The sequence below is a fragment of the Ailuropoda melanoleuca genome, chromosome 4 (assembly GCF_002007445.2).
Source record: "Ailuropoda melanoleuca isolate Jingjing chromosome 4, ASM200744v2, whole genome shotgun sequence".
Lineage (NCBI taxonomy): Eukaryota > Metazoa > Chordata > Mammalia > Carnivora > Ursidae > Ailuropoda > Ailuropoda melanoleuca.
In genome coordinates this window covers 13243321-13266066 of record NC_048221.1, presented here as the reverse complement: position 1 = coordinate 13266066, position 22746 = coordinate 13243321, and the positions used below count along the sequence as shown (strand labels likewise).

General features: G+C 57.1%; 2 protein-coding genes across 4 annotated transcripts; both read left to right on the top strand.

The window, feature by feature from the left end:
- Positions 1-938: 938 nt before the first annotated feature.
- PDE4C (phosphodiesterase 4C) lies at positions 939-13883 on the top strand. 3 transcript variants are annotated; one of them, XM_011222201.3, is made up of 15 exons: positions 939-1281; positions 4330-4521; positions 5072-5108; positions 5199-5272; positions 5558-5610; positions 5963-6075; positions 6156-6249; positions 6791-6954; positions 7156-7254; positions 7691-7855; positions 7942-8041; positions 8898-9052; positions 10563-10685; positions 10940-11122; positions 11646-13883. In XM_011222201.3, exons 1-15 carry the CDS (start codon positions 1004-1006, stop codon positions 12030-12032), a joined length of 2217 nt encoding a protein of 738 aa, XP_011220503.1. In that variant the 5' UTR covers positions 939-1003; the 3' UTR covers positions 12033-13883. The 3 variants fall into 3 exon arrangements, with proteins under 3 accessions (XP_011220503.1, XP_011220510.1, XP_034513965.1); XM_011222208.3 differs by lacking the exon at positions 939-1281 and adding an exon at positions 4714-4915 and having other exon boundaries at positions 4381-4521; XM_034658074.1 differs by lacking the exons at positions 939-1281; positions 5072-5108 and having other exon boundaries at positions 4385-4521.
- Positions 13884-17433: 3550 nt separating this feature from the next.
- RAB3A (RAB3A, member RAS oncogene family) lies at positions 17434-22623 on the top strand. Its single transcript, XM_002912726.4, has 5 exons — positions 17434-17596; positions 18761-18988; positions 20109-20227; positions 20771-20895; positions 21782-22623. Exons 2-5 carry the CDS (start codon positions 18761-18763, stop codon positions 21970-21972), a joined length of 663 nt encoding a protein of 220 aa, XP_002912772.1. The 5' UTR covers positions 17434-17596; the 3' UTR covers positions 21973-22623.
- The last annotated feature ends 123 nt before the right edge of the window (positions 22624-22746 follow it).

Sequence of the window (22746 nt, the reverse complement as noted above, 5' to 3'; positions counted from 1 at the left end):
TCATCCCATTGTGTATCACATTCCCCTCGGAGTGTCAGAAATGTGGGTGCCATTTGCCTAGGGACCCCAAAATGTGTGAAGTCCCCTGGGACAAAGCCCAGGCAGAGGAGAGGGTATCATCCCACAGCAGGGATGCAGTTGGACTTAGAGCTTCTGTGTGGCCTCAGCTGAGAGGCCCAGCCTCCCTGGGCCTCAGCTGCCTCCACCTAAGACATCGGCATTCAAGGTCCTACCTTCAAGTGTGACACCTTGAGACTTGGTTCCCTTTTCTGAGGAATGGGGTAGGGCTACCCCAACGCCAGCATTCAGAGGATGGAGCACCTGGTATAGACCCCTGAAAACCCCCCAGAATCTACCTTTCCAGGCCCTCCGGGGTCCTTCCTGGGGTAGGGGAGAGGCAGCTGATGCTTCCCAGATGGAAGACCTGGCGGGAGCGGAGGGCGGATGTTTGTCCAGTAGAGACAGCAAGAGAGGGGAAAGGATCCAGAGAGAGGGCCTGGGGAATGTCAGAGCGGGTGGGGGTCATGTGGGGACTTGTGGAGGGGGACTGGGAGAGGGGGAGCTGGGTTCGAACCCCGCTGTCCTGCAGCAAAGCCACGTGCCTGTTACTACCTCTCTCCAAGCCTCAGTTTCCCCACCTGGTAAAGGGTTAAGAGTTTGTAACTTGGGGGCAGCCCCTGGTGGCTTCAAGCCTCATTTTCTCCATATGGAAAATGGGCAGAGGGGTAGTGGAAACACTGTGTGGGATCTGCGCAGCCCCTTGGCAAACTCCGTGCCTCGGTGACCCTCTCACAATGGAGGACACTTCCCTTTCTGACTTCCGCATTTCACTCTTCAGTCAAGTTGTGAACCCAACAAACTGCCCTAATTGGGGTCATATTGACAGAGGGAAGTGGCTAAGATCCGGGTTCTGGGACCCACGGGGCCACCCCCAAAGGGAAGGAGTAGAGGGTCGCGTCCAGCTCAGTGCCTCAGTTTCCCCATTCGTCCCGGTAGGGGCATCATGGAGAGGTCCAGCGGCGAGGCGGAGCCCCGTGCGCCCTCTGCCCCCTCCCCGCTGGGCCCCGCCCCCGCGGCTGTCCAGAAAAGGTCCCGCGCAGCCCGTGCTGGGTTCAGCCTCCACGCGGTCTTGGCGATGCAGGGACCCCCCGCGCCCGCCCCGGCCCCCGGGCCCAGCTCCCCTCGGGGCTCCCCGCGCGGCTCCCCCGGGCTCTTCAGGAAACTCCTGGTGAACCAGAGCATCCGTCTGCAGCGGCGCTTCACTGTGGCCCATCCGCTGTGGTGAGGCGAGACGGAGGGCCAGGCGGGGGTCACCAGAACAGCTAGGCTGGAGGTGGGAAGGGCAAAGTCAGGGACAGCTGAAGCCGGGTCGGGAATCAGGGTAGGGACGCTCTGCCCCTCCCTCTCTTTCTCCGTATCTCTTTCCCCCTGCCCTCTCTCTCTCTGTCTCTCGGACTTGGAGACTCTTTCTCTATCTCTGTCTCCCTCCACCCGCTGCCTGTACAAACGCCCAGGGGACCAGCGTCTGTCCCTTTCCAGCTGTGTGGCCCAGAGCAGGACGGGCTGAGGCTCACGTCTCCTCCTGACCCTCGCCTGCCCAGGGCAGGCGGGCTGAACGCCTTGGGAGTGAGGGGAGGAGGAAGTGACTCCTCCCCTTGTCCTCGTTCCCCAATCAGTCCCGGAGCCAGCAACGAGATGGCCCGGGGGCCAAACACTAAGCCTCCGCGGCGTCCACAGGGGAAGACCTGATTTGACTGGGGGCCTTCGAAGCAGGGTGTTCGCGGTGTAAGAGGGCGAGTTGCGTGCCCCCCGCAGAAAGCCGACCCGCGCTGACTGAGCGCCGGTTCCTCGCAACCCCCCTCGGTTGCGTCCTAGAAAGACTGTATCCGTCCATCGTTCTGGGTTCTAATCCAGACCCCTTCAGGAAGCTGTGACCTCGTGGGGCGCGGGGGCGAGGCTGGGGTCGGAAGTGCGGCTTGTGGGCGCCGACTGTGTCTGGCACCTTGCTCAGGATTCGTGCCACATTAGCATTCACTTGATAATTTGGCACCTTCCGGCTCAGGGACTGAAGGTCCCTTCACCAAGGTCACACGGCCAGTGACAGCTGGCAGGGTGGAGGCAGTCGTGACCGTGGTCCTTGATGGCGCCCTTTCAGTCCGGGAGGGGCAGGGTGTCCCAGGTCCCGGAGAGCGCCGCTAGGGCGCCAGACGCCTGCGAAGAGGGGTCCCTGCGGAGGGCTCCGGAGGGAGCTCAGGGCCGCCGAGGGAGAGCCCTCGCTGCCAGAGGGTGAGGCTGGAGGAGGGTGGGTCCCTCCGACGCCCCCTTGCCTCAGTTCATCTATCTAACCGATGGACAGACGCATGGTTCCCACAGTCCAGGCGACCTCGCCCCACGCCGCCCGCGTCATGGAACCACGATCTGACCCCACCGCTCCCGGCTAAGTTTAGAGCAGAAAGAAAAACTGCTTTTCTCGCGGCGCGAAAATCCCCGCCCAGCTCTTAACCCTCCGCACCCATTACTTGGATTCTAATCCAGCACCCTGTTGCCTCTCCTCGCCTCAGTTTCCCTATTGATCCACAGATTTGCTCTTCCAGAAATTTTGGGGAGAGGCAAGGGAGGGGTAGGGGGTCGCCCCCGCCCCCCAGGGCTCCCCCTCCGAGGGCAGGTTTGGGTATCTGCTGCCACTAGCCCTCCTGAGTGTGTCTTTGCTAGCCTCCGAGGCCTGGCCTGGGCAGGGTAGGGTTAAGAGGCACCCTTTCCTCAGGGTGACGTCGCGAAGCGGGAGCTCGGAAGCCCCAGCTGTCTGGGGATTCTCTGGGAAGCGCCGAATTCGAAAAGGCCGACAGCGGCCGGACATAGCCGACTATGTCCGGACATACCCGAGTGAGGCCGAACTCAGCCGAATATGCCCGACTCGGGCCGCCACCCGGGCTTGCTCGGAAACCTAGCGCAGCCGGATTTAGGCGAACAGGCCCCTGTGCATCCGGACCTGCCTGAGCTTGGTCGGACGTAGCCGAATCTTACCGAATTCAAGCGACCGAACCTATCTGGACCAGGCCCAACCATGTGTAATCAGACCCAACTCAGGTCAAACGTGGCTGTACGTGACTGAGCCGGACTGAATCCGATCGAATCCTCACCCTCACTGCAGTCTGAACCGAATCCCCTTCCCTAGCAGGTGCTGATCCCGGCCTGCGGACTGGGAAGGGGTCACTCGGCAGGGGACCAGGTGGACACTGGCCCTTGGCCAGGAGCCCTGTGTCTTGGGCGGTCCCCGGTGTCTTCCTGGCTTCGCTCCTGCCTATCCCCTTCTCCTTTCTCAAAAGCCCACGTCCCCCACATAGGCAGCCCCTCCTCCCCCGGTGCTAATTCCTCTCTCTCCTGCTAAGCCCTCTCCTGAATTTGCATTGCCCTCCGCGCCTCCCACTTTTTGTCTCTGATCTGTAATCCTAAGTGATAGGGGTGTAGTCCCTCTTACCCAGTCCAGGTGTGATCTGAGAGAGACACAGGGCTGCCAGCTGGGAGGGGGTGTTGGGGATTACAGCAACAAGGGGCACTGGGGGGAGGATGGTGCTATGGGCAGAGGGCACAGCCTGTGCAAAGGACCCGAGGTGAAAGATAACAGGCAGAGCATTTGGGCCTAAAATGAGGCAGCGGAGTGGGGAAACTAAGGTCAAGTCCAAGTGAGCTGGGGGTGTCGTTGACAAGATCGGGGCAGGGCTATATAGAATGAGTGTGGGGACTGGGAGCTGCGGGAGAGGACAGGTGATCCGGAAGGTGGCCGAAGCTGGCTGGGGGAGCCTTGGAACATGTCAGATCCAAGCTGGACCCAGGCCCCCCTAGAAAGGAAAGCCCAGGAAGTTGCTTCCAGTCCTGGTGAATTTATCGTGCGGCCGAGGCCTTAGTTTACTCCTTAGTAGTACAGGCATACAACGGCAGTCCACACGTGTTCTGTTGTAACTCCCTAAAAACTCCGTAGGGGAAGAAGTTTACCAAACCCATATTAGAGACCAGGTGGTTGATGTCCAGAGAAAGGCTGAAACCTACCCATGGTCACACAGTCACTTGGGGGCAGATCTGAAACTCATGTCCTGGGGTCCAGATTGGTCCCAGTGGGAAGGGCTCTGGGGTGCAGATGTGGAGACAGAGGAATGAGGGGCACAGGGTCCTTGGGTAGGGGTGCGACTGTGGGGCAGGTGGACAAACTGGAGGCTACTTCTGCCCAACCCACCGAGGCCCGGGGGAGGATGTGACACAATGCGTGTGGGCCACAGCCAGGCATCCGCATGCCAGGACCCTAGGCTCTGACCAAGCCCAATCTGCCTTCAGCTTTGACCTGGAAAATGGATTCTCATGCGGGAGAAGCACCCTGGACCCTCAGGCTGGGCCTGGCCTTGGCCGGGTCATCCAGGCCCCTGCTCAGCACAGCCAGAGGCGAGAGTCCTTCCTGTACCGCTCGGACAGCGACTACGAACTCTCGCCCAAGGCCATGTCCCGGAACTCCTCTGTGGCTAGCGATCTGTGAGTCCAAGGCCGGTGGAATGACACCTCCCCATTCTTCCCTCCTTCCTTAATTCCTCCATTCAGCACCCCTCCTTCAAGTGGTCCTTTGAGCTGGGCTTTGAGGTTTAAGTAGGTGTTTTCCAGACAGCTCACTTACGCAGTTGAGCACGAGGAGAATGATACCCGGTAATTCTCTGTGCTTGACTTTAGGCTGGGATTGCATGGCAATCCAGAGACATTAAGTCCAATTAGCAGCAACCGAACACACACCTCGATTTGAGATTCCTGGTAGCCATGTGAAAAAAGAAATACAAGAATTTACGCCCTGCCTCTATTAAGATCTCTGCCGCCCGTGGTTCCCTGTTTGTGAGATGGGGATTGGTCAGAGGAGCTGCTTTCAGAGAAGAGTCAGGTGAGGGGAGCTCAGGGACCAAAAGGACACCCAAAGGAGGAGTCATGAGGGGAAGACTCGCTCAGCTGAGGGCACAGTATGGGTAAAAGCTGTTAGATGGGAACCAGCGTGAGGGCTTTTCCTGGCCACCCTTCCTGATGTCCCGCCTCTCCGCAGACACGGAGAAGACATGATTGTGACGCCCTTTGCGCAGGTGGGTGACTACCCTTTGCCCCTCCTCCCGTGAGCCAAGCAGGCAGAGCCGACCCCTGCTTTCCAACGCTGATCACGCTCCTTCCGACAGGTCCTAGCCAGCCTGAGGACAGTTCGTAGCAACGTTGCAGCCCTTGCCCACCTGCAAGGCCGCGGGGCAGCCAAGTACGCAGGGGGCGGGGCGGAGGCGGGGCCTAGCGGAGAGAGGTGGGGCCGACAAGCGCAGACACGGGGCGGGGCCCGCGGGAGAGACCGGCCGGGCTGGCGGAGGGGTCGGTACCAGGCCTAGGGGGGCGGGGCCTGAAAACAAGGTGGGCCAGGCTGAGGCCGGGCCCGACCCGAAAGAATGAGGCCAGCAACCCTCGGGGAAAGGGTGGGGTGTGCTGGGTGGGGGCGGCCTGGGATATTTGGGGGCGGGGCTGTGAGTGACGGAGGCCATACCTACCGCAGGCAGGCATCGGTCGAGAACCCCCTAATTGGCACTCAGCCTCCTCCACTTACAGGTAATGTGCCCGCTCCTACTCCCTCCTCCCACCGCAGGACAGCTGTGACCTTCCTCTCCATGGTGACCCACTCCGCCCATGAGTCCTTAGGCTTTGCTAATTGTAATTCCCAAAACACCCTTGGGGATGGAGTCTTCCACGCCCATATTACAGATGGGGAGGCCGAGGCCCAGGGAGGGCAGAGACCTACTCATGGTCCCACAGCTGCTTGGGGACAGATCTGTCACTCAGACGTGGGGTCCTTACGGCCTTATTGGGAAGGGCTCCAGGGTCCAGATGCAGAGATGGAGGCATGAGGGGCTCAGGGTCCCCCAGGGGGGTTGAGGCAGCCCCTGACCAGCTTGGCCCCCAGAGGACACTGGGCAGAAGCTGGCTTTGGAGACACTGGACGAGCTGGACTGGTGTCTGGATCAGCTGGAGACACTGCAGACACGGCACTCAGTGGGGGAAATGGCCTCCAACAAGGTGAGGAGGACCAGATAGCCGAGATCATTTGCCTCTGCCCGCAGTGCCCCCATCATCACTGCCCTCACCTTCCCCTGCAGTTCAAGCGGATGCTGAACCGGGAGTTAACTCACCTGTCCGAAACCAGCCGCTCTGGGAACCAGGTGTCCGAGTACATCTCCCAAACCTTCCTGGGTGAGCTGTGTGGGTCACTGCTTGGGCAACATCACAGAGATAGGAAGAAGGAAGAAAAAGAAAGACTTGTATTACAGACCTCAGTCTGGGGAAGACAGAGCCAGACACGGATACCTCCAACCCCAGGGGTCAGAGATGGACCACAGGGAAGAGCAGAGGGAACTTTCAGGAGGAGAAGGACATTAAAGCTAGGGTTTTGAAGCATGTGTAGAAGTTTTCCAAGGGGGACATGGAGTAAACATGGGGACAGCTAGGTCTCCGGCTTGGGAGATGGAAAGGGCATGTGGCTGTTTGGGGACAAATACTGAACCCCAGGTACCCAAGGGCAGTGTCAAACAGAAGGGGTCACTGAGATCAGCCATGAACAGAAGAGAAGGGTAGGTACAGGCCAGACAGGGACTTTACTCCAAGCTTACTTCGATCCAGGTAAAAAGGAAATGGGTTGATCCTGAGGCTTGGCAAGGTCCAGGACCTGGCTAGGCAGGAAGACTCCAGCAGGTCTGAATCAGTTTCCCTGAGCCCCACCCTGCTCCGTCTACAGACCAGCAGACTGAGATGGAGTTGCCCAGGGTGACCCCCATGGAGACTGCAAGGCCCATGTCCCAGATCAGCAGCCTGCGTGGGCTCCCCCACAGTGCCAGCCTCTCTGCAGCCACCGTCCCACGCTTTGGGGTCCAGACTGACCAGGAGGGGCAGCTGGCCAAGGTGGGTCCCCAACTGGAATCCTGAGACTTGAGTTTGAGTCGTGGCTCTGCTTGGATGCCCTATCTTGGGCCTCAGTTTGCCCACTTGTATACTGGGCAGGTGGGGCTCAGTGTAGGACCTGGAGCCCGCTGGGGGTGGTGTCAAAGGTCCAGGGTCTGAGGAAGGTGAGCTGGAGTTAAGCTCCAGTTCTGCACATTCTAGGAACTGGAAGACACCAACAAGTGGGGACTCGATGTGTTCAAGGTGGCAGAGCTAAGTGAGAACCGGCCCCTCACAACCATCATATTCAGCATCTTTCAGGTACCTACCTGCCCGCGGCTCCCAGGGCCGCTGGAGTTTCTTTCCTTCGCACCTTCCTGCCCCAAGACCTCCGGGGACACTCATTTTCAAATCCCCCTGATACCCCCGAATGGCATAATTTGAGCTGCATATTGAAGGATGGATAGGAGTTCCCTGGGTTGAAAAATTCATTGTCAACAAGCCTCAGTCCTGAGCCCGGCCTTGAAGAGACCCCGTCTTGGAGGGAACAGCTGGACAGGGGTACCCCCAGCCCTGTGAGATCAGGGATAGACCAGAGGGGAAGGACAGGGACCAAGAGAGTTCAGAGGGAGAGAAGGGAAGACATCCTGGAAGAGGGGGCATTTGAGGGATGGATTGGAGTTCCGAAGGAGAGAAGGCATAGTGTGTGCTGCTGCCCAGAGGCCAAGGCCTTGACTGGAGGCCCGTGATGGACCAGGAACGGGACCTGCTCAAGACATTTCAGATCCCAGCGGACACACTGGTCACCTACCTTCTGACACTGGAGAGTCACTACCATGCCGATGTGGCCTACCACAACAGCCTACACGCCGCGGATGTGGCCCAGTCCACACATGTGCTGCTTGCCACACCTGCCCTTGAGGTACTGCCCTAAGGCTGGAGGCAGCCAGGGTGGGTGCAGGGGGCAGAGAGCCCACCCCTTACCTCTCACGCCTCGCGCCTGCTCAGGCCGTTTTCACAGACCTGGAAATCCTGGCTGCCATCTTTGCCAGCGCCATCCATGATGTGGACCATCCTGGGGTCTCCAACCAGTTTCTCATTAACACCAGTGAGTTGGGGGCGGGGCCCTGCCTCCCACCAGTCAGTCATGTGCACTCGGGCCCCCCCATTCCTGCTCTGAGCCTAGTTTCCCAGTTTGTGAAAGGGCTAAGACCATCCCTCCCTTAGGTGCTCAGAGCAGTTCCAGGTACACAGTAGGTGCTCGGTAAATGAGAAGATAACAAACGTGGCAGAACTGACCTGGGGCCACAAAGATTTTATTTTTTTTAATTTTTAAAAAAAATTTTTGAAAGATTTTATTTATTTATTTGACAGAGATAGAGACAGCCAGCGAGAGAGGGAACACAAGCAGGGGGAGTGGGAGAGGAAGAAGCAGGCTCATAGCGGAGGAGCCTGATGTGGGGCTCGATCCCATAACGCCGGGATCACGACCTGAGCTGAAGGCAGATGCTTAACAACTGCGCCACCCAGGCGCCCCCACAAAGATTTTAAAGCTCAGGGTCTTCTGAGGTTTCTGAAGAACTCAGCCAACTAATTATTGGGTGCCTCTTATATACATCCTTGGAGAGCTGGGGACAAGAGTGGAGCCTTCTTACTCGACAATCTCAGAGCCTAATAAGATGCCAGCTCAGTTGTTCAATCAACCAGCACTCAGTACACACTGTCTCCTGCCATGCCAAGGCCTCGGGAGGCGTCCCTCAGTCTCGAGGAGGCGGAGCTGAACACAGAGGCCCCCAGGGGCAAGGCTAAGGGGAAAGACAGAATTCTAGGAGGCTTCCTGGAGTAGAAGGCATTAGAGGTGGGGCCTCCACGGATGAGTAGGAGTTCGCTGAGGGCTTGCGAAACCTGCCTGTGGGTGGAGCGGGCCGGTGGATGGGTCTTGAGGCTCTGTGCCTCCCCCACAGACTCAGAGCTTGCGCTCATGTACAATGATGCCTCCGTGTTGGAGAACCACCACCTGGCCGTGGGCTTCAAGCTGCTGCAGGCGGAGAACTGCAACATCTTCCAGAACCTCAGCGCCAAGCAGCGGCTGAGTCTACGCAGGATGGTCATTGACATGGTGAGGCCACAGCTGGGAGTGGGATGGGGTGATCTTGGCCTGGCTGCGGGTTCAGCTGGACCTGGCCACGTCTCCACTCTGAACCTGAGCTTTCTCTTCTGTAAAACGGGGTAACGACCATCCCAGCCCTGGGCGGGGCTCACCAGACCCTGGGTCGGGCGAATTAGGTCCTGGCTGCACTTCACACACTGAGTTTCTGGGGTTTCGGGTACAGTTTTTTCTGAAACATAAGTCTGCTCATTTGATATTTTTCAGATCGGAAGACAACAGTAAGTTTTGGGGTCTTGTGCCTCAATTCATGAATTTTATTATTATTATTAATTAAGCAGGCTCCACGCCCAGCGTGGGGCTTGAACTCATGACCCTGAGATCAAGAGTCACATGCCCTACCAACTGAGCCAGCCAGGTGCCCCTCATTCATTAATTTAACAAGCGTTTATTGGACACCTATTGTGTGCTTGCCCTGTACCAATGACCAGTAGAGTTCTGGCCTTTATGAGACTCATGGTCTGTGAGGGAGACGGGCCCATGGGAGACCTGGAGACCGAGCTGGTGGCGGGGGTACTCAGAGCTGGGGAGGGCTTCCCCAGGAGGCAACACTGAAGTCAGTGGGGCCTGCAGGGTATGGAGGGCCATGAGGTGGGGCGGGGGGGGGGATTGTTCCCAGCAGAGGGAACAGCATGTGGAGGTAGCTCAGAGGAAACCAAGGCTCTGAGTAAAGAGGAATTAGAAGTTCGATGAGGTGGAGCTGAGGCCTTGGGCAATAGGTAACCCCAGTGGGCACATCATTGAGGCGGATGGGAGGTTTGGGGAGAATTTTTGAGATTTTTATCTGATTCTCAGCAAAGCCCATGGGCTCATGTGGGTCACTCCTGGGCTGGCTCTGCATGAGTCCAGTTAAGTTGATTTTTTTTTTCAATTGACTTTTAAACAGCTGTGCTCAGAGCTGAACTTCTTTCCAAATGGCTAAAAACAGCCCTTTTGGCCACATGGTGGCCACAGGGCAGTGGTTGGGGAGCACCAAGACGGGTCCTTCCTGGCTTTAGATCCCCCTGCAGGATAAATCCCCCGCTCCTCCCTGAGACCCACTGCACTCCTCACCTGCCATTGCTACTGCACTCACTCGCTCCAGCCACAACTGCCTCCTCTATGTTCCTCAGCACATCCAGCCCCAGGGCCTTTGCACAGGCCGTACCCTCTGCTGGGTCTCACCACTGCCGTCACACACAGCTCACCTCAGTCCGCCATTTAATCTCCCACCTCCTTGCCCTGTCCCATATGTGGGCTGCTCCCCGTGAACCCAACAACCTTGGAGAAGGGACCATTGACTCAGTTCCTCTTGTGAACTGGGTTTGTGGTGAATCTTGTTACATTCCCCCATTTCACAGATAAGGAAACTGAGGCTCAAGGGGCTAAGGGTCAGAGTGGGTGTGGTGTCTGAAAGGTGGGTAGTGAGGGGTGGAGCGGACGCAGTCCTCATACTTGTCATCCTCCCTTGTCTGCCCCCCAGGTCCTGGCCACAGACATGTCCAAACACATGAACCTCCTGGCCGACCTCAAGACCATGGTGGAGACCAAGAAGGTGACAAGCCTTGGAGTCCTGCTGTTGGACAACTACTCCGACCGCATCCAGGTGTGCGGCCGGGTGGGACCCGGGGTCTCCGGTGTCCACAACTCTCATTTTGCTTTATTTGTGAAGCTCCGACTGTGCACCAAACTTGAAGAAACGGAGGCACCTAGAGTCCCACACCTATGCCTCAGCCATTCTTTCCCCAGCCTCAGTTTCCCCACCTGTAAGATGGGTGTGTTCAGGGCACCAGCTTCTGGGGGGGCTACCAGGCCTGAGGGTGGCCTGGCCAGAGCCCTCCTGAACTTTGGTCTCCCCAGGTCTTGCAGAACCTGGTGCACTGTGCGGACCTCAGCAACCCCACCAAGCCGCTGGAACTGTACCGCCGGTGGACGGACCGCATCATGGCCGAGTTCTTCCAGCAGGGCGACCGGGAGCGTGAATCAGGCCTGGAGATCAGCCCCATGTGCGATAAGCACACCGCCTCGGTAGAGAAGTCTCAGGTCTGAGGGCCCCTGGGCTGAGCCACCGGCAGACACGGGGGATAGGGGAGGGAACCGGTGGGTGAGCCACCCCAGGAGTCCTGGCTTGACCACAGCTGGCCAGGCGGAAGGAGCGTGGCCTCAGGGTAAGGTCTGCACTGGGCTGGGTGGAGTCAGGCCTGGGACACATTCTCGGCTGTGGGGAGAGGGATCTGTCCCCATGGACTTTGGAAATGTCTGTTTTAGGTGATGTGAGGGACCCTGGAGGGGCTCCCAGTCTGGGGAACACATCCATCCAGCCCTGAGGGGTCAGGGCTGGGATAGGAGGAAAGCTTTAGTGGTTGAGGGAGTCTAGAAGGGGCCGGGGAGGTTCCTTAGAGGAGGGGCTGTTTGAAGAGGGTTTTGAAGGATGAGTAGGAGTTGGGAAATGACATTCCAGACAGAGGGAACCAGCTGGGCAAAGGCCTGGAGGCTGGACTAGGTCTAGATCCCATGGTGACTCACACCGCAGAGCAACCCCCCCGCCCCCCATATCAACCCACAGGTGGGTTTCATTGACTACATCGCACACCCCCTGTGGGAGACATGGGCTGATCTGGTGCACCCAGATGCACAGGACCTGCTGGACACGCTGGAGGACAACCGGGAGTGGTACCAGAGCAAGATCCCCCGCAGCCCTGCAGGTCCCACCAGCCCTGAGCCCGGCGGTCCTGACAGATTCCACTTTGAGCTGACCCTGGAGGAGGCCGAAGAAGAGGAAGAGGAAGACGGAGCTTTGGACACAGAGGTCTCGGAGTCACCTGACACTGAGCCTCTGGCCCCTGAAGCCAGCTCAGACCCTGGGGCCCTACTCCCAGACAACCAGAGGACTGGGGACAAGCCCTGCGTGGACCATGAGGCCAATGTGATGGCTGAGCCCTTTGGCACCTAATGGTTCCTGGTGGGTGGGTGGGCCTTCCAGAAAGAGGTCCCAGTGGCTCTTGCCTTGCCTCCCCCACCCCCACTGAGAGCGACAACCAGGCTTTTAGTTATAGGCAGAGCTTGGGGTCAAATTGGTGGCATTTGGCTGGAGTCCAGCCTGACCCCGGGCTTTGCCGAGAGAGCTCTCTCAGGGGCTGGGCTGGGAGCAGCCTCTTCCAGTGCCCTTGGGATCTCCCTGCTGGGCTTCCACCCCCCCAGTGTGGAAAGAGGGTGTCTGCCAGGCCCCTTGTCCACCTTCTCCAGTGGTCATTCTGGAGGCACATCCATCACTTTTCACTCTCGAGCGCGTATTTATTGGACACCTACTATGTGCCGGGCTTGTGCCTGCTGTGTGCTCCTAGGGTAGCCCCACACAAGGGGGTGCCGAGTCAGCCCCCAGGAGACCCACCCGCTCAGGCGCCTCCCCTTCGTCTGCCAGGCAGCTCATGCAAGAGAATGGGGACTTGAATGGGAGACTTTTCAGCACCTACGCTTTGTCCAGACCCAAATCTGTCTCAGGAGCTCTGGTTGGCAGCAATAAGGGGCAGGAAAGACGGCTCTGTGTCTGGAAACTTCGCTGAAGACTGAGTTGGCTTGTGGCTGCCTGTGGACCGGTTCCTGCTTTAAGTCTCTGTAGTTTCTGTCTTGGGGTCTTTGGGTTCTGTTCTCCTCAGCCCCAGGACCCTCTGCTGCCCCCCCTTCTCCCTCTTATAGAACAGCAACAAAAGCACGGCCTTCTCCCCCCTCCCCCCATGGCAGGTCTCTCTTTCTCAGGCTACCCCTAGACTCCTCATAGGGGGAAGGAGGCCTCTGAGGCTTTCTTCCGAGTCATAGCCCCTTCTGGGCCTCAGTTTCTCCTCTATGGCCTGATCCTAGTACTTGGGTAAATTGTGGTTGGAGGGTGGTGTCTGTGACCTTTCAGAAATATCTTAGAAATATAGGGGCATTGGACGTGTCTCTGGGGCTAAAGAAACCCGATTACCCAAAATTAATACCATGCCCACCTCAGGGATGGGGAAACTGAGTTGCGAATAGGTCCTGTTGCGTGCTCTAGACGATGCAGGTGGGAGCAGGACGTTAGCCAGCAGCGCCCCCTGGCGGAGGGAGGCACGAGGGGAACCCCGGGATTCTTGTCACGGGCTGTCTCAGGCTCCTGGCCTGGTCAAGCTCGCGCAGAAGGGGCCTGCCTCACCGGCGGCAAAAGAAGAGTCTCTGCTTAAGTATCATGTTCTATTCCCGTTTCCAGAAGCCTCAGTATCTCCCCCATCCGCGCCTCCTTCCGCGCCTGAAGAGTTACAACATGACACAAGTCATCAAGCAGCCCCAGGCTTCAACAGCTGGCTTCATTCCTGAATAATTCCATCGATAGTTCCATTCCACTGATACTTAATCTTCTCCACAAGTAATGATCAAATTCCAGAGAAGAATTGAAATTCACCTGTGTCATGAACTTAGTGCATTTCCTTCCAGACTAGGGGTGCCTGGGTGGCTCAGCCGGTTAAGTGTGGGACTCTTGCTTTTGGCTCAGGTCATGATCTCAGGGTCCTAGGATCGAGCCCCGTGTCAGATTCACAGCCAGTATGGAGTCGGCTTGACATTCTCTCTCTCTCTCTCTGCCTCTGCCCTGCCTCCCCCCACTCTCTCTCTCTCAAAATAAATAATAAAAGCTTAAAAAAATAAAGAAAAGGCAGAGATTTAGGGGATTTTTATTTATAATTTTTTCTCCCTCCCCCTTCAGTTACAAGTAATATGTGTTTAGAGAATTTGGAAATAATGCAAACAGATACAAAAGATAATACAATTCTGCTATAACCTCCCTGAAGATCATCTGCCTTCAGCATTTCACCTTATTTCCCTCTGTTTTTTTCTCCACTGGCTTATAAGAACATGTGTGCCCCTTCAATCTGGGCCACCGGCATCTCTCCGTGTCCCTCTCATTAACTGAACTCCACCCATGCCGGTTTTCCGTACCCCAAGCTGTGGCCCCACCTCAGGACCTTTGCACATACTGTGCCCACCACCTGGGTTGCTCCTCTTCCACCCTCATTCCTCACTTGTTGGGTCTCAGCTCAGCATCTCCTCCCCTGCAAAGTCCTCCCCGACCCCCCACCCCCCCCCCCAGGCCCCCCCTGGGGGGAGTTCCACTCCCTGATCCCCATGGGTCTGGGCCAGGTCCACCACACCATCCTCGGTATCCCCTAGAGATGGATATTGACAACTTCAAGTTTCTTTTTTTTTTTTTTTAAGATTTTATTTATTTATGCGACAGAGATAGAGACAGCCAGCGAGAGAGGGAACACAAGCAGGGGGAGTGGGAGAGGAAGAAGCAGGCTCACAGCAGAGGAGCCTGATATGGGGCTCGATCCCATAACGCCGGGATCACGCCCTGAGCCGAAGGCAGATGCTTAACCGCCGTGCCACCCAGGCGCCCCAACAACAAGTTTCTTAACCCCTCTGAGCTTTTATTGTTTCATGGGTAAAATGGGCTCTTTGTGAGGACCACTAATTGCAACAGGTCACATTTGAGAAGAGTGTGTCCTGAGTCAGACACTGAGCTGCCTTGCTGTTCCCCCTTTCTGGAGCATTCTTGCCCCACCTCTCCCTCTGTTAGTTCCTTCTCCTTCATGTTTCTGCTCAATGTCACTTCTCCAGGGAGGTCTGCCCTAACCCCCTGGCCAAAGTCACCCTCTCTCCAATCATTCATTCATACATGTCACACCATTACAGGGCCTTACTGTGTCCATATGTCTAGGTGCTGGTGACACCAGTCCCTGTCTCTCAGAGCTCTCAGATGGCTAATGGATGAATAAGTCAAATAATTATTTTTCTTTCTTTCTTTTTTTCTTTTTAAGTAGACTTCACATCCAACATGGAGCCCAATGCGAGGCTTGAATTCATGACCCTGAGATCAAGACCTGAGCTGAGATCTAGTGGGACACTTAACCGATTGAGCCACCCAGGCGCCCCTCAAATAATTATTTCTGATAGGGGATGTGTCAGGAAGGAGAAATATGGTGATGTGATAGGGAGGTGACATGAAATTGGAGCCTCTGAAAGGAGGTGGGTGTCCATCAGAGATCTGAACGGGATGAGAGAGCCAGGTTCAGAAGGAGGTTGGGGAACAGTGCTCCAGGCAGAGGGAACAGAAGGGGCAAAGGCCCTGAGGCAGGACTGCACCTGGAATCAAAAGGAGCATCTAACTGGAGAAGAAAGATGAGATGGGGAGGTAGCTGGTGGGAGGTGAGTGGCTAGCGGGCCTGGGCTGTGAGGCGGAGTCTGGACTTTACTCTGAGTGGAGTGGGACTTGGAAGGGTTTAAGACCTTTCTCTCACCAGCTCTGGTGTCATGTCCCCTCCCCCCCCCCCCACAGCAGTTCCCCATTCAACCATTCCTAATTCTGGAGTGGAATGCTGATTCTTTTTTTTTTTTTTTTAATATTTTATTTATTTATTTGACAGAGATAGAGACAGCCAGTGAGAGAGGGAACACAAGCAGGGGGAGTGGGAGAGGAAGAAGCAGGCTCATAGCAGAGGAGCCTGATGTGGGGCTCGATCCCGCAACGCCGGGATCACGCCCTGAGCCGAAGGCAGATGCTTAACCGCTGTGCCACCCAGGCGCCCCGGAATGCTGATTCTTAACAATAAAGGCCTTGCATGATTTTTACTTTAAACTACAAATCCTTCTGTGCAGCAGCTGATGGGCATTTGGGGGGGTGACAAAACAGGTATTTCTGAGTGCCACCCATGTACAAAGCCCAAAGCACGCGTTTGGAAGGTGAGGAAGCTGAGCACATCTTACCTTACACATCTTCACCTCCACCGGGGTGCGGCCGGTTCCTGGGCCAGCCGCATTTGGGGCACCACCGACTGCCCGTCTCCTTGTAGGGAGTGATTGGGGGTGAATTTATTGGTATTTATTTGTCATATTTTTCTCAATTTTCCAATTCTCCGCAGTAGGTTCGTAATACTTTTACAGTCCCGAGGGGAGGAGAGGGACAAAAATGTTACCCTTAATAAAAATAGATTTCCCAAACGCTTGCGGAAAGCGAGGGACGTCCCGCACTTCCAGGGGGCGGCGGGGGGGGGCGCCGGCTCGAGGCGCTAAGTTATTCTGGTCTCTAGGCGCCTCCGCAGCTGGCGAGCTTTTTATAAACAGGACGAACCACCCCCCTCCCCGCCCCGCGCCTGGGAAGGAAGCAAGGAGAGCAGGATTCTCTGGGGCCACGCTCCTCCTGCCGGGTCTGGGGACCGCAGTTGAGGGGCAGGGATCCAGAATGGGGGATAGGGTCTCATTCTCCCGCCGCCCCCCAATTCTGACATTTCCCCCTCAAGATTTGGGGAAATAAACGACTGAGCACCTCAATCCCCCAAGTCTCCACTCTCTTGAGTCTTGTTTCCCCAGGATGGAGGGAATCGGTCCCCTGTCTTTTAAATCAGGAACCAGGGTCTGATAAAGCATCTCCCAGACTCATCTTTATTGTTGAGTCTTTGAACCTCGCTGAGACTCTCCCTGTTTCCCGTTGTTGTTGGTTCCTGCAGGCTTTGGGGGTTTAGGAGATAAGCCATTTCTCTGCCCCACTTCAGCATTATCTTCGAATTTTTCTCCGGAAAGTGGGGCGCAGGGAGAGGAGGGGTTCTCGTGTGGGTTAGCCCCTTCCTTCTTTTCTAGAAATTAGTTCTCTTGATCCCCCTTTCTTCTTCGTCGTCGTCTTTTTCATCTCAGAAACAGGATTGGGCATCTACCAACCCGGTCCTCTTTGGGGATCTTACACCTCAGAAATTGGAAGGGGTCTCTCTTGACCACTATTTTCGCTTTTTCTTAGTTTGTACTTATTTTGAACCCATAATTAGGGGGCATGGAGCGTCTCTCACATGTCCGTTACTCTTCTGATATTGGACTGAGAATGGGAATTGGGAGCGTTTTTGGCAAGAGGTCGCGGCACCCAAGACAGGGCGGGGACCGCGGAAGTCTCTGACCAAAGGTGGGAGGGGGCGGGGAAAGGGAACGCCCCCTGAAGACCCAGGCTCTGCGAAGGCCTCAACCTCTCATCCCTGCAACCACTTGGGTGCTACCATTGGACAAGAGCAGAAAGACGGTGATCTCTGATTGGTCATTCAGTCCGTCGCTCGGACGCTTAAGCCAGTGAGAGGGAGCCACTCAGTCCCGCCTCCCTGACAGAGGCAGAAGGCGGAGTAGGTAGGCACCTCCCCCGCGCGCTACTGGATGAGCATACTGATTTCCGCCCCATTCGTGCGTCAATCTGGGTGGGAGCCCCGCCCCTCCTGGCTCTGCGAGAGTCAGGGGGCTGCTTCTCCAGGCGCGGCTCCGCCCCAGGATGGCGTCACGGCCGTATCTGCATGTGAGGCCCCGCCTCACTCTTTGCAGGACGTCACCGCGGACTGCAGGAGCCTGAGCCGTTTCTGCCGCCGCCGCTGCCCCTGTCGCGCAGCCCCACATCAACGCAGGGGGCCCCGTCACCACCGCCACCAAAAAGTCGCCGCCGCTAGGGTCACCCCCGCATCGGTGCAGGGCAAGGTGAGTTCCCGGGCGGCCTGGTTCGCCGCCTCTCCTAACACCTACGTAACCTTCATTTGACTGATGGGCTTGCCAGAGTAGGGGAAGAGGTTGGCTAGGGTTAAGTGGGGGAAGGATGCGGCGGTTACAGCCCTTGTAGGGGTAGGGCCCCGGCTCCCCCTACCTGCCGGCTCCTCACCCCCACTCCCCACCCCTGGCCTCTGCGGCGGAGGGGGAGGGGAGGCGAGTGCCTTGCGGGAAGCTGTGCGCGCGGGAGGCTCTGTGCGTGCGCGTGCGTGCGGTGTGAACACGCGTGTGCGCGCCCGTCTGTGCCAGCGAGTCTGTGTGCATACCCTTTTGCTTACGTACCGGGGTATACTCGTGTGACCCTGTGGGTGTCCCGAGCCCGGTGAGTGCGTGCCGCACGCAGGTGGAAGGAGACGCATGGACTGTGCCTGTGCGTGCACGCCGTGTGCATACGTGCACGGGAGTGCGTGTCCGCGTGGGTGACGTGTACACGCCTACATGGGTGGAGGGCGCTTTGCGCACGGGTCGGTTTGCACACTTGTATATGCGTGTTGGTGTGCGGACAAGTGTCTGCGTCTCTTTCCTGTGCACCGAATGTTTTCGACTCTCATGTGCACACGCGTGTACAGGTGTGTTCCCTACTGCGTGCACGTGAGCGTGTGCACGCCCCGCCCCTATCACATGACCAGCTGCCTCAGCCCGATCTCTCCCAGCTTGGGAGTCTGGGGGAAGGGGGTGCTGCGACGCACATCCCCGAGGGAAGGTACACGCGTGTGCAATTGCGCCCGCGCGGCTCCGTTCCGAGGAACATGAATGATTGATGGGGGGCGGGGCTGGCCGCAGTCACCCCTACCCGCTCAGCCTTAGGGTTTAGGATTACACCCCGACCTGGGGTGAAGGCGTGTTGGAGGGGGCTACAGGGATGTCCCCATCCCCATCTCTGAGCTCCTCCCTTGACACTTCCGGCCTTTCAAGGTCACGGCCCGCCGTTTGCCATGGGCCCCACCATTAGTACTGGGGCTCCTGATGAGATCAGGGTAATCTCTAAACACTAGCCCCTCTCAGGAGCTCTGGAGTTCTCTGCACCCTGTGCCTGGGGCTTGGGCAGTTGGGGGCGGAAGGGGATCGCTCAGGCTCACCTCCACCCTGCACACCCAGATGGCATCCGCCACGGACTCGCGCTATGGGCAGAAGGAGTCCTCGGACCAGAACTTCGACTACATGTTCAAGATCCTCATCATTGGCAACAGCAGCGTGGGCAAGACATCTTTCCTGTTTCGCTATGCAGACGACTCCTTCACGCCTGCTTTCGTCAGCACTGTGGGCATCGACTTCAAGGTCAAGACCATCTACCGCAACGACAAGAGGATCAAGCTGCAGATCTGGGTGGGTCCAGCTGGGGAGCTCCTGTCTCTGTCGGTTTACCTTCCCAGAAAAGCAGCCCCAGCTTTGCCTCTTTCCTGTCCGGATTCGTTCATTTACACACTGGGCACTTATCAGGTGCCTACTGTGTATCAGGGGCTAAAGGCCCAGAGGAGAGTGCCCTGTTCTCCCATGGGTGCCCCATCACTGCTCTCCAGGAGTGGGGAAGGAGCAAATGCCGGGTTGTCTCCTCTGCCTGCTGTTATCAAGAGCATCACTTGGCTCTGTACCTCAGTTTCCCCCGTCTTTTAAGTTCTTTCATGTCTGTATGAGATTTCAGCTTGATCTTAGCCCCTCAGCCTCATTCTCTGGGACAGGAGCAGGCACCTTCCCCAGGGTCTACTGGCCACCTCCCTTAACCGCATGGAGGCCCAAAACAACCTGTAAATCCCAAGCCAGAGCTGTCCCTTCTCTGCTCATTGCATTCCCATGGCTCCTATCTGACCCATCCCCTGGCCTGGGAGACCATGCCTGGTCTGTCTCCTTCCACCCCCGCCTCCTCACCATTCCTCAAGCGTACCAGACAGACCCACTTGAGGGCCTTTGCCCCAGCTGTGCCCTCGGCCTGGGTTGTCGTTCCCCTAATCCCCACATGGTTCCCTCCTCACTTCCTTTAGCTTCTAAAACCATACCCTTGCCCACCTGCCCAGCCTTCTTTGTCCAGCTTTATTTTTCCCCTCTGTCTTCATCACCTTCCAACATGGGATACATTTTCTTCCTTTGTATGTTTATTGTATGTTTCCTACATTGGGTAGTCAGTTCCACAAGGCAGTGATTCTTGTCCATTTTGTTAACAGCTGTGTCCCCAGTGCCCAGCACGGGGTGCGGCACACACAGGTCAACACGCAGGTACGACGAATGAGTGACGGAACGATACTGTAGGTACCTGCCTCCGGAGGACAGCTGAGCACCATGTTCTCCGTGTAGGTGGCCAGCCTGCTTTCCCTGACCCTCCGTGCCTTTGGGCCAGCCCCTACTCCTCTCCGGTCCTCAAGGGGGCTGGATTGGACAATCTCGGAGCTCGTTTCCACTCTGAGGAGCTCATGTGTGACGCCTGTCTGACCCCCGTCTTATCTTCCTCCAGGACACAGCAGGGCAAGAGCGGTACCGGACCATCACCACAGCCTACTACCGGGGTGCCATGGGCTTTATCCTCATGTATGACATTACCAATGAGGAGTCTTTCAACGCTGTGCAGGACTGGTGAGCACACCCTTACCCCTGCCCAGGCGTCTGGTCTTCGGAGCTGGATTCTCAGACCTGCTGTCAGTCTGTAATAACTAAAATGTGGCGGCACTGGCTCAAACTAAGGGAGAAAAAAGGATTTCCTTTCAGGTGGAAAAGTGAAATTGTAAATTTAGAGGTAAAAAAAAAAACAGGGAGGGGGTAGAAAATGTAAGGACAGTTTGCATAGGATGAAAGGATATAAACATTTACATTTCTGCCTAAAGTAACGATACATTTTAGGGAAATTTCTGAATTGGCAGAGGGGGGAGGAGTTCTTGTATCTGGGGGACGGGGATCTGGGAAGCGTGGGCAGGCCTGCGTGAAAGGGATTTCAAAGATCAGGATGCCGTGGGACTGTGTTCTTGGCAGGACAGAGGCCAGGAGGACGGACCAAGCCTGCCAAGTTCAAGCAATACTCAGGAGGTGGGGGGCTAGAGGGCGGTGAGGGAGGGGGAGAAGAGAGGACACTGGAGCTAGCAGCTCTTCCAGCCCTAACCCACCAGTCACTGCCTCCCCCAGGTCGACCCAGATCAAGACCTACTCATGGGACAACGCCCAGGTGCTGCTGGTGGGGAACAAGTGTGACATGGAGGATGAACGGGTGGTGTCATCAGAGCGTGGCCGGCAGTTGGCTGACCACCTTGGTGAGTGCCTAGTGGGGCTGCATACCTCCAGGCTACCAAACAGACACTGAGGCCCTAAAAGGTGGGGGGGGGGGGGGCCACCCCNCAAGACCTCCCAGCAAAGCCAGGACAGGGCCTGGATTTGAAAGCAGACAATTCACACTTTCTGCAAATGGCCTGGGGCCAGGAGCTGGATCTGGATGGATGCATAGGAGTTTGCTGTGCAGTAAGTTACTGATTTGCGGTGCCAGCCTTGTGTCCAGTTGCTGGGCCCCCGAGGCCTCATTTTGTGGGGTAGAGGGAGAGACCTGGGCTGCGGAAGTGCATGGGGTGGGGGTGGCCAGGCTCTGCCTGGTGTAAGACCTGGAGGAAGGCTCTGGATCTGGTGCTTGAGCAAAGGGTGGGTTTTCAGGCCGAGGGAACAACTTTAGGCAAAGGCCAGAGGTGGGGAAGATCCTGGGTGTTCTGGCAAATAATTTTATATGGCTGGAACACGAGGGTCACTTGGGGAAAACGTGGCTGATCAAGCAGAGCGTGAACCGTATGCTGAGGCTCTGGGACTCCTGCAGGGGCCACAGGGAGCCAGGGGGTATGTAAGCAAGGGAGGGCACAGGGGGATGGGAGTGGCAGATGCTGTCAGGGCCCATGCAACGGCTTAGTGTGGATGGCGGGAGCAGGGAACTGGGTCTTGCCAGGGGCCTGGAGGTGAGAAGGGGACAGTTTTAGGGAGAAGGAAGGAGTACAAGAAACATAGGGCTGACCTGCTTCCCTGCAGAACTTGTTGGCACCTTTAACAAGTGGTTGGCACCAGGAATCTGCAGATGTTCCCTGCCCTCAGAGAAGCATCTCCAGGAGCTGGGGGGAGGGTAGGAACCAGGGTCCTCACCCCTCCCTTCCCCACCCACAGGTTTTGAGTTCTTTGAGGCAAGCGCGAAGGACAACATTAATGTCAAGCAGACCTTTGAGCGCCTGGTGGACGTCATCTGTGAGAAGATGTCCGAGTCCCTGGACACGGCCGACCCCGCGGTCACAGGCGCCAAGCAGGGCCCACAGCTCACGGACCAGCAGGCACCTCCACACCAGGACTGCGCCTGCTGAGAGCTGCCCTTGCCCCATCCTGGCCCCACCCCTGCCCACCCCCTGGGCCTGATCCAGCCCCCACTGGCCCAGGGCGTGAGACCCCCACCCCAACTTAGCCCCTCACCCTTATTTATTATCGTAGTTATTTATTTATTTATTGGAGATGTCCCACAGGGGCTCAGGCTCCCCACCCACCCCATGTCCCGCCCTGTACATACAGCCCTGTCCCCACTCTGCTGTGGCGTGTCGTGGCCCTGTGAACTCACCGCTCACCCTCCTCTCAAGACCCCACCTTTTTTAAAATTCACCCCCATCAACAGTTACCGGTTTTGCAGAGGGGGCCCGATGACCCCCCCAGGGCAGGCTGATTGGGTGATGGGAGGTAGTCAGGTCTGCCAGCCTCTCAGCTGTGACACGGTGGGCCAAGGCCACTGCGGGGGTCTCAGCATGGACCATGGGGTGGATCAGAGCCAGGTAACGGCCCGCCTGGCTCCTCACCCCCAAAGTTTTACCCTTGTTTGGAGGTGAGGGCTGCTGTGGGTACTCGCCACCCTGGGACCCCCCCAACACCAGACCTGTTCTGACGTCATGAGTGTCAAACGTGCCCCCCAGATCCCTAGGAGATGTCATGACAACACTACACACACCCAATAAAGCGAATGGATGACACTGTGTCCCTATGAGTGCCAGCCTGCCAGGGTGGCCTTGGTCATCCACAGGATTTTCAATGACAAGAGATGAGATGGAGGCCACCTGGCCCTGCCTAAGGCTCCAGATTTTGGGAGCCAACTC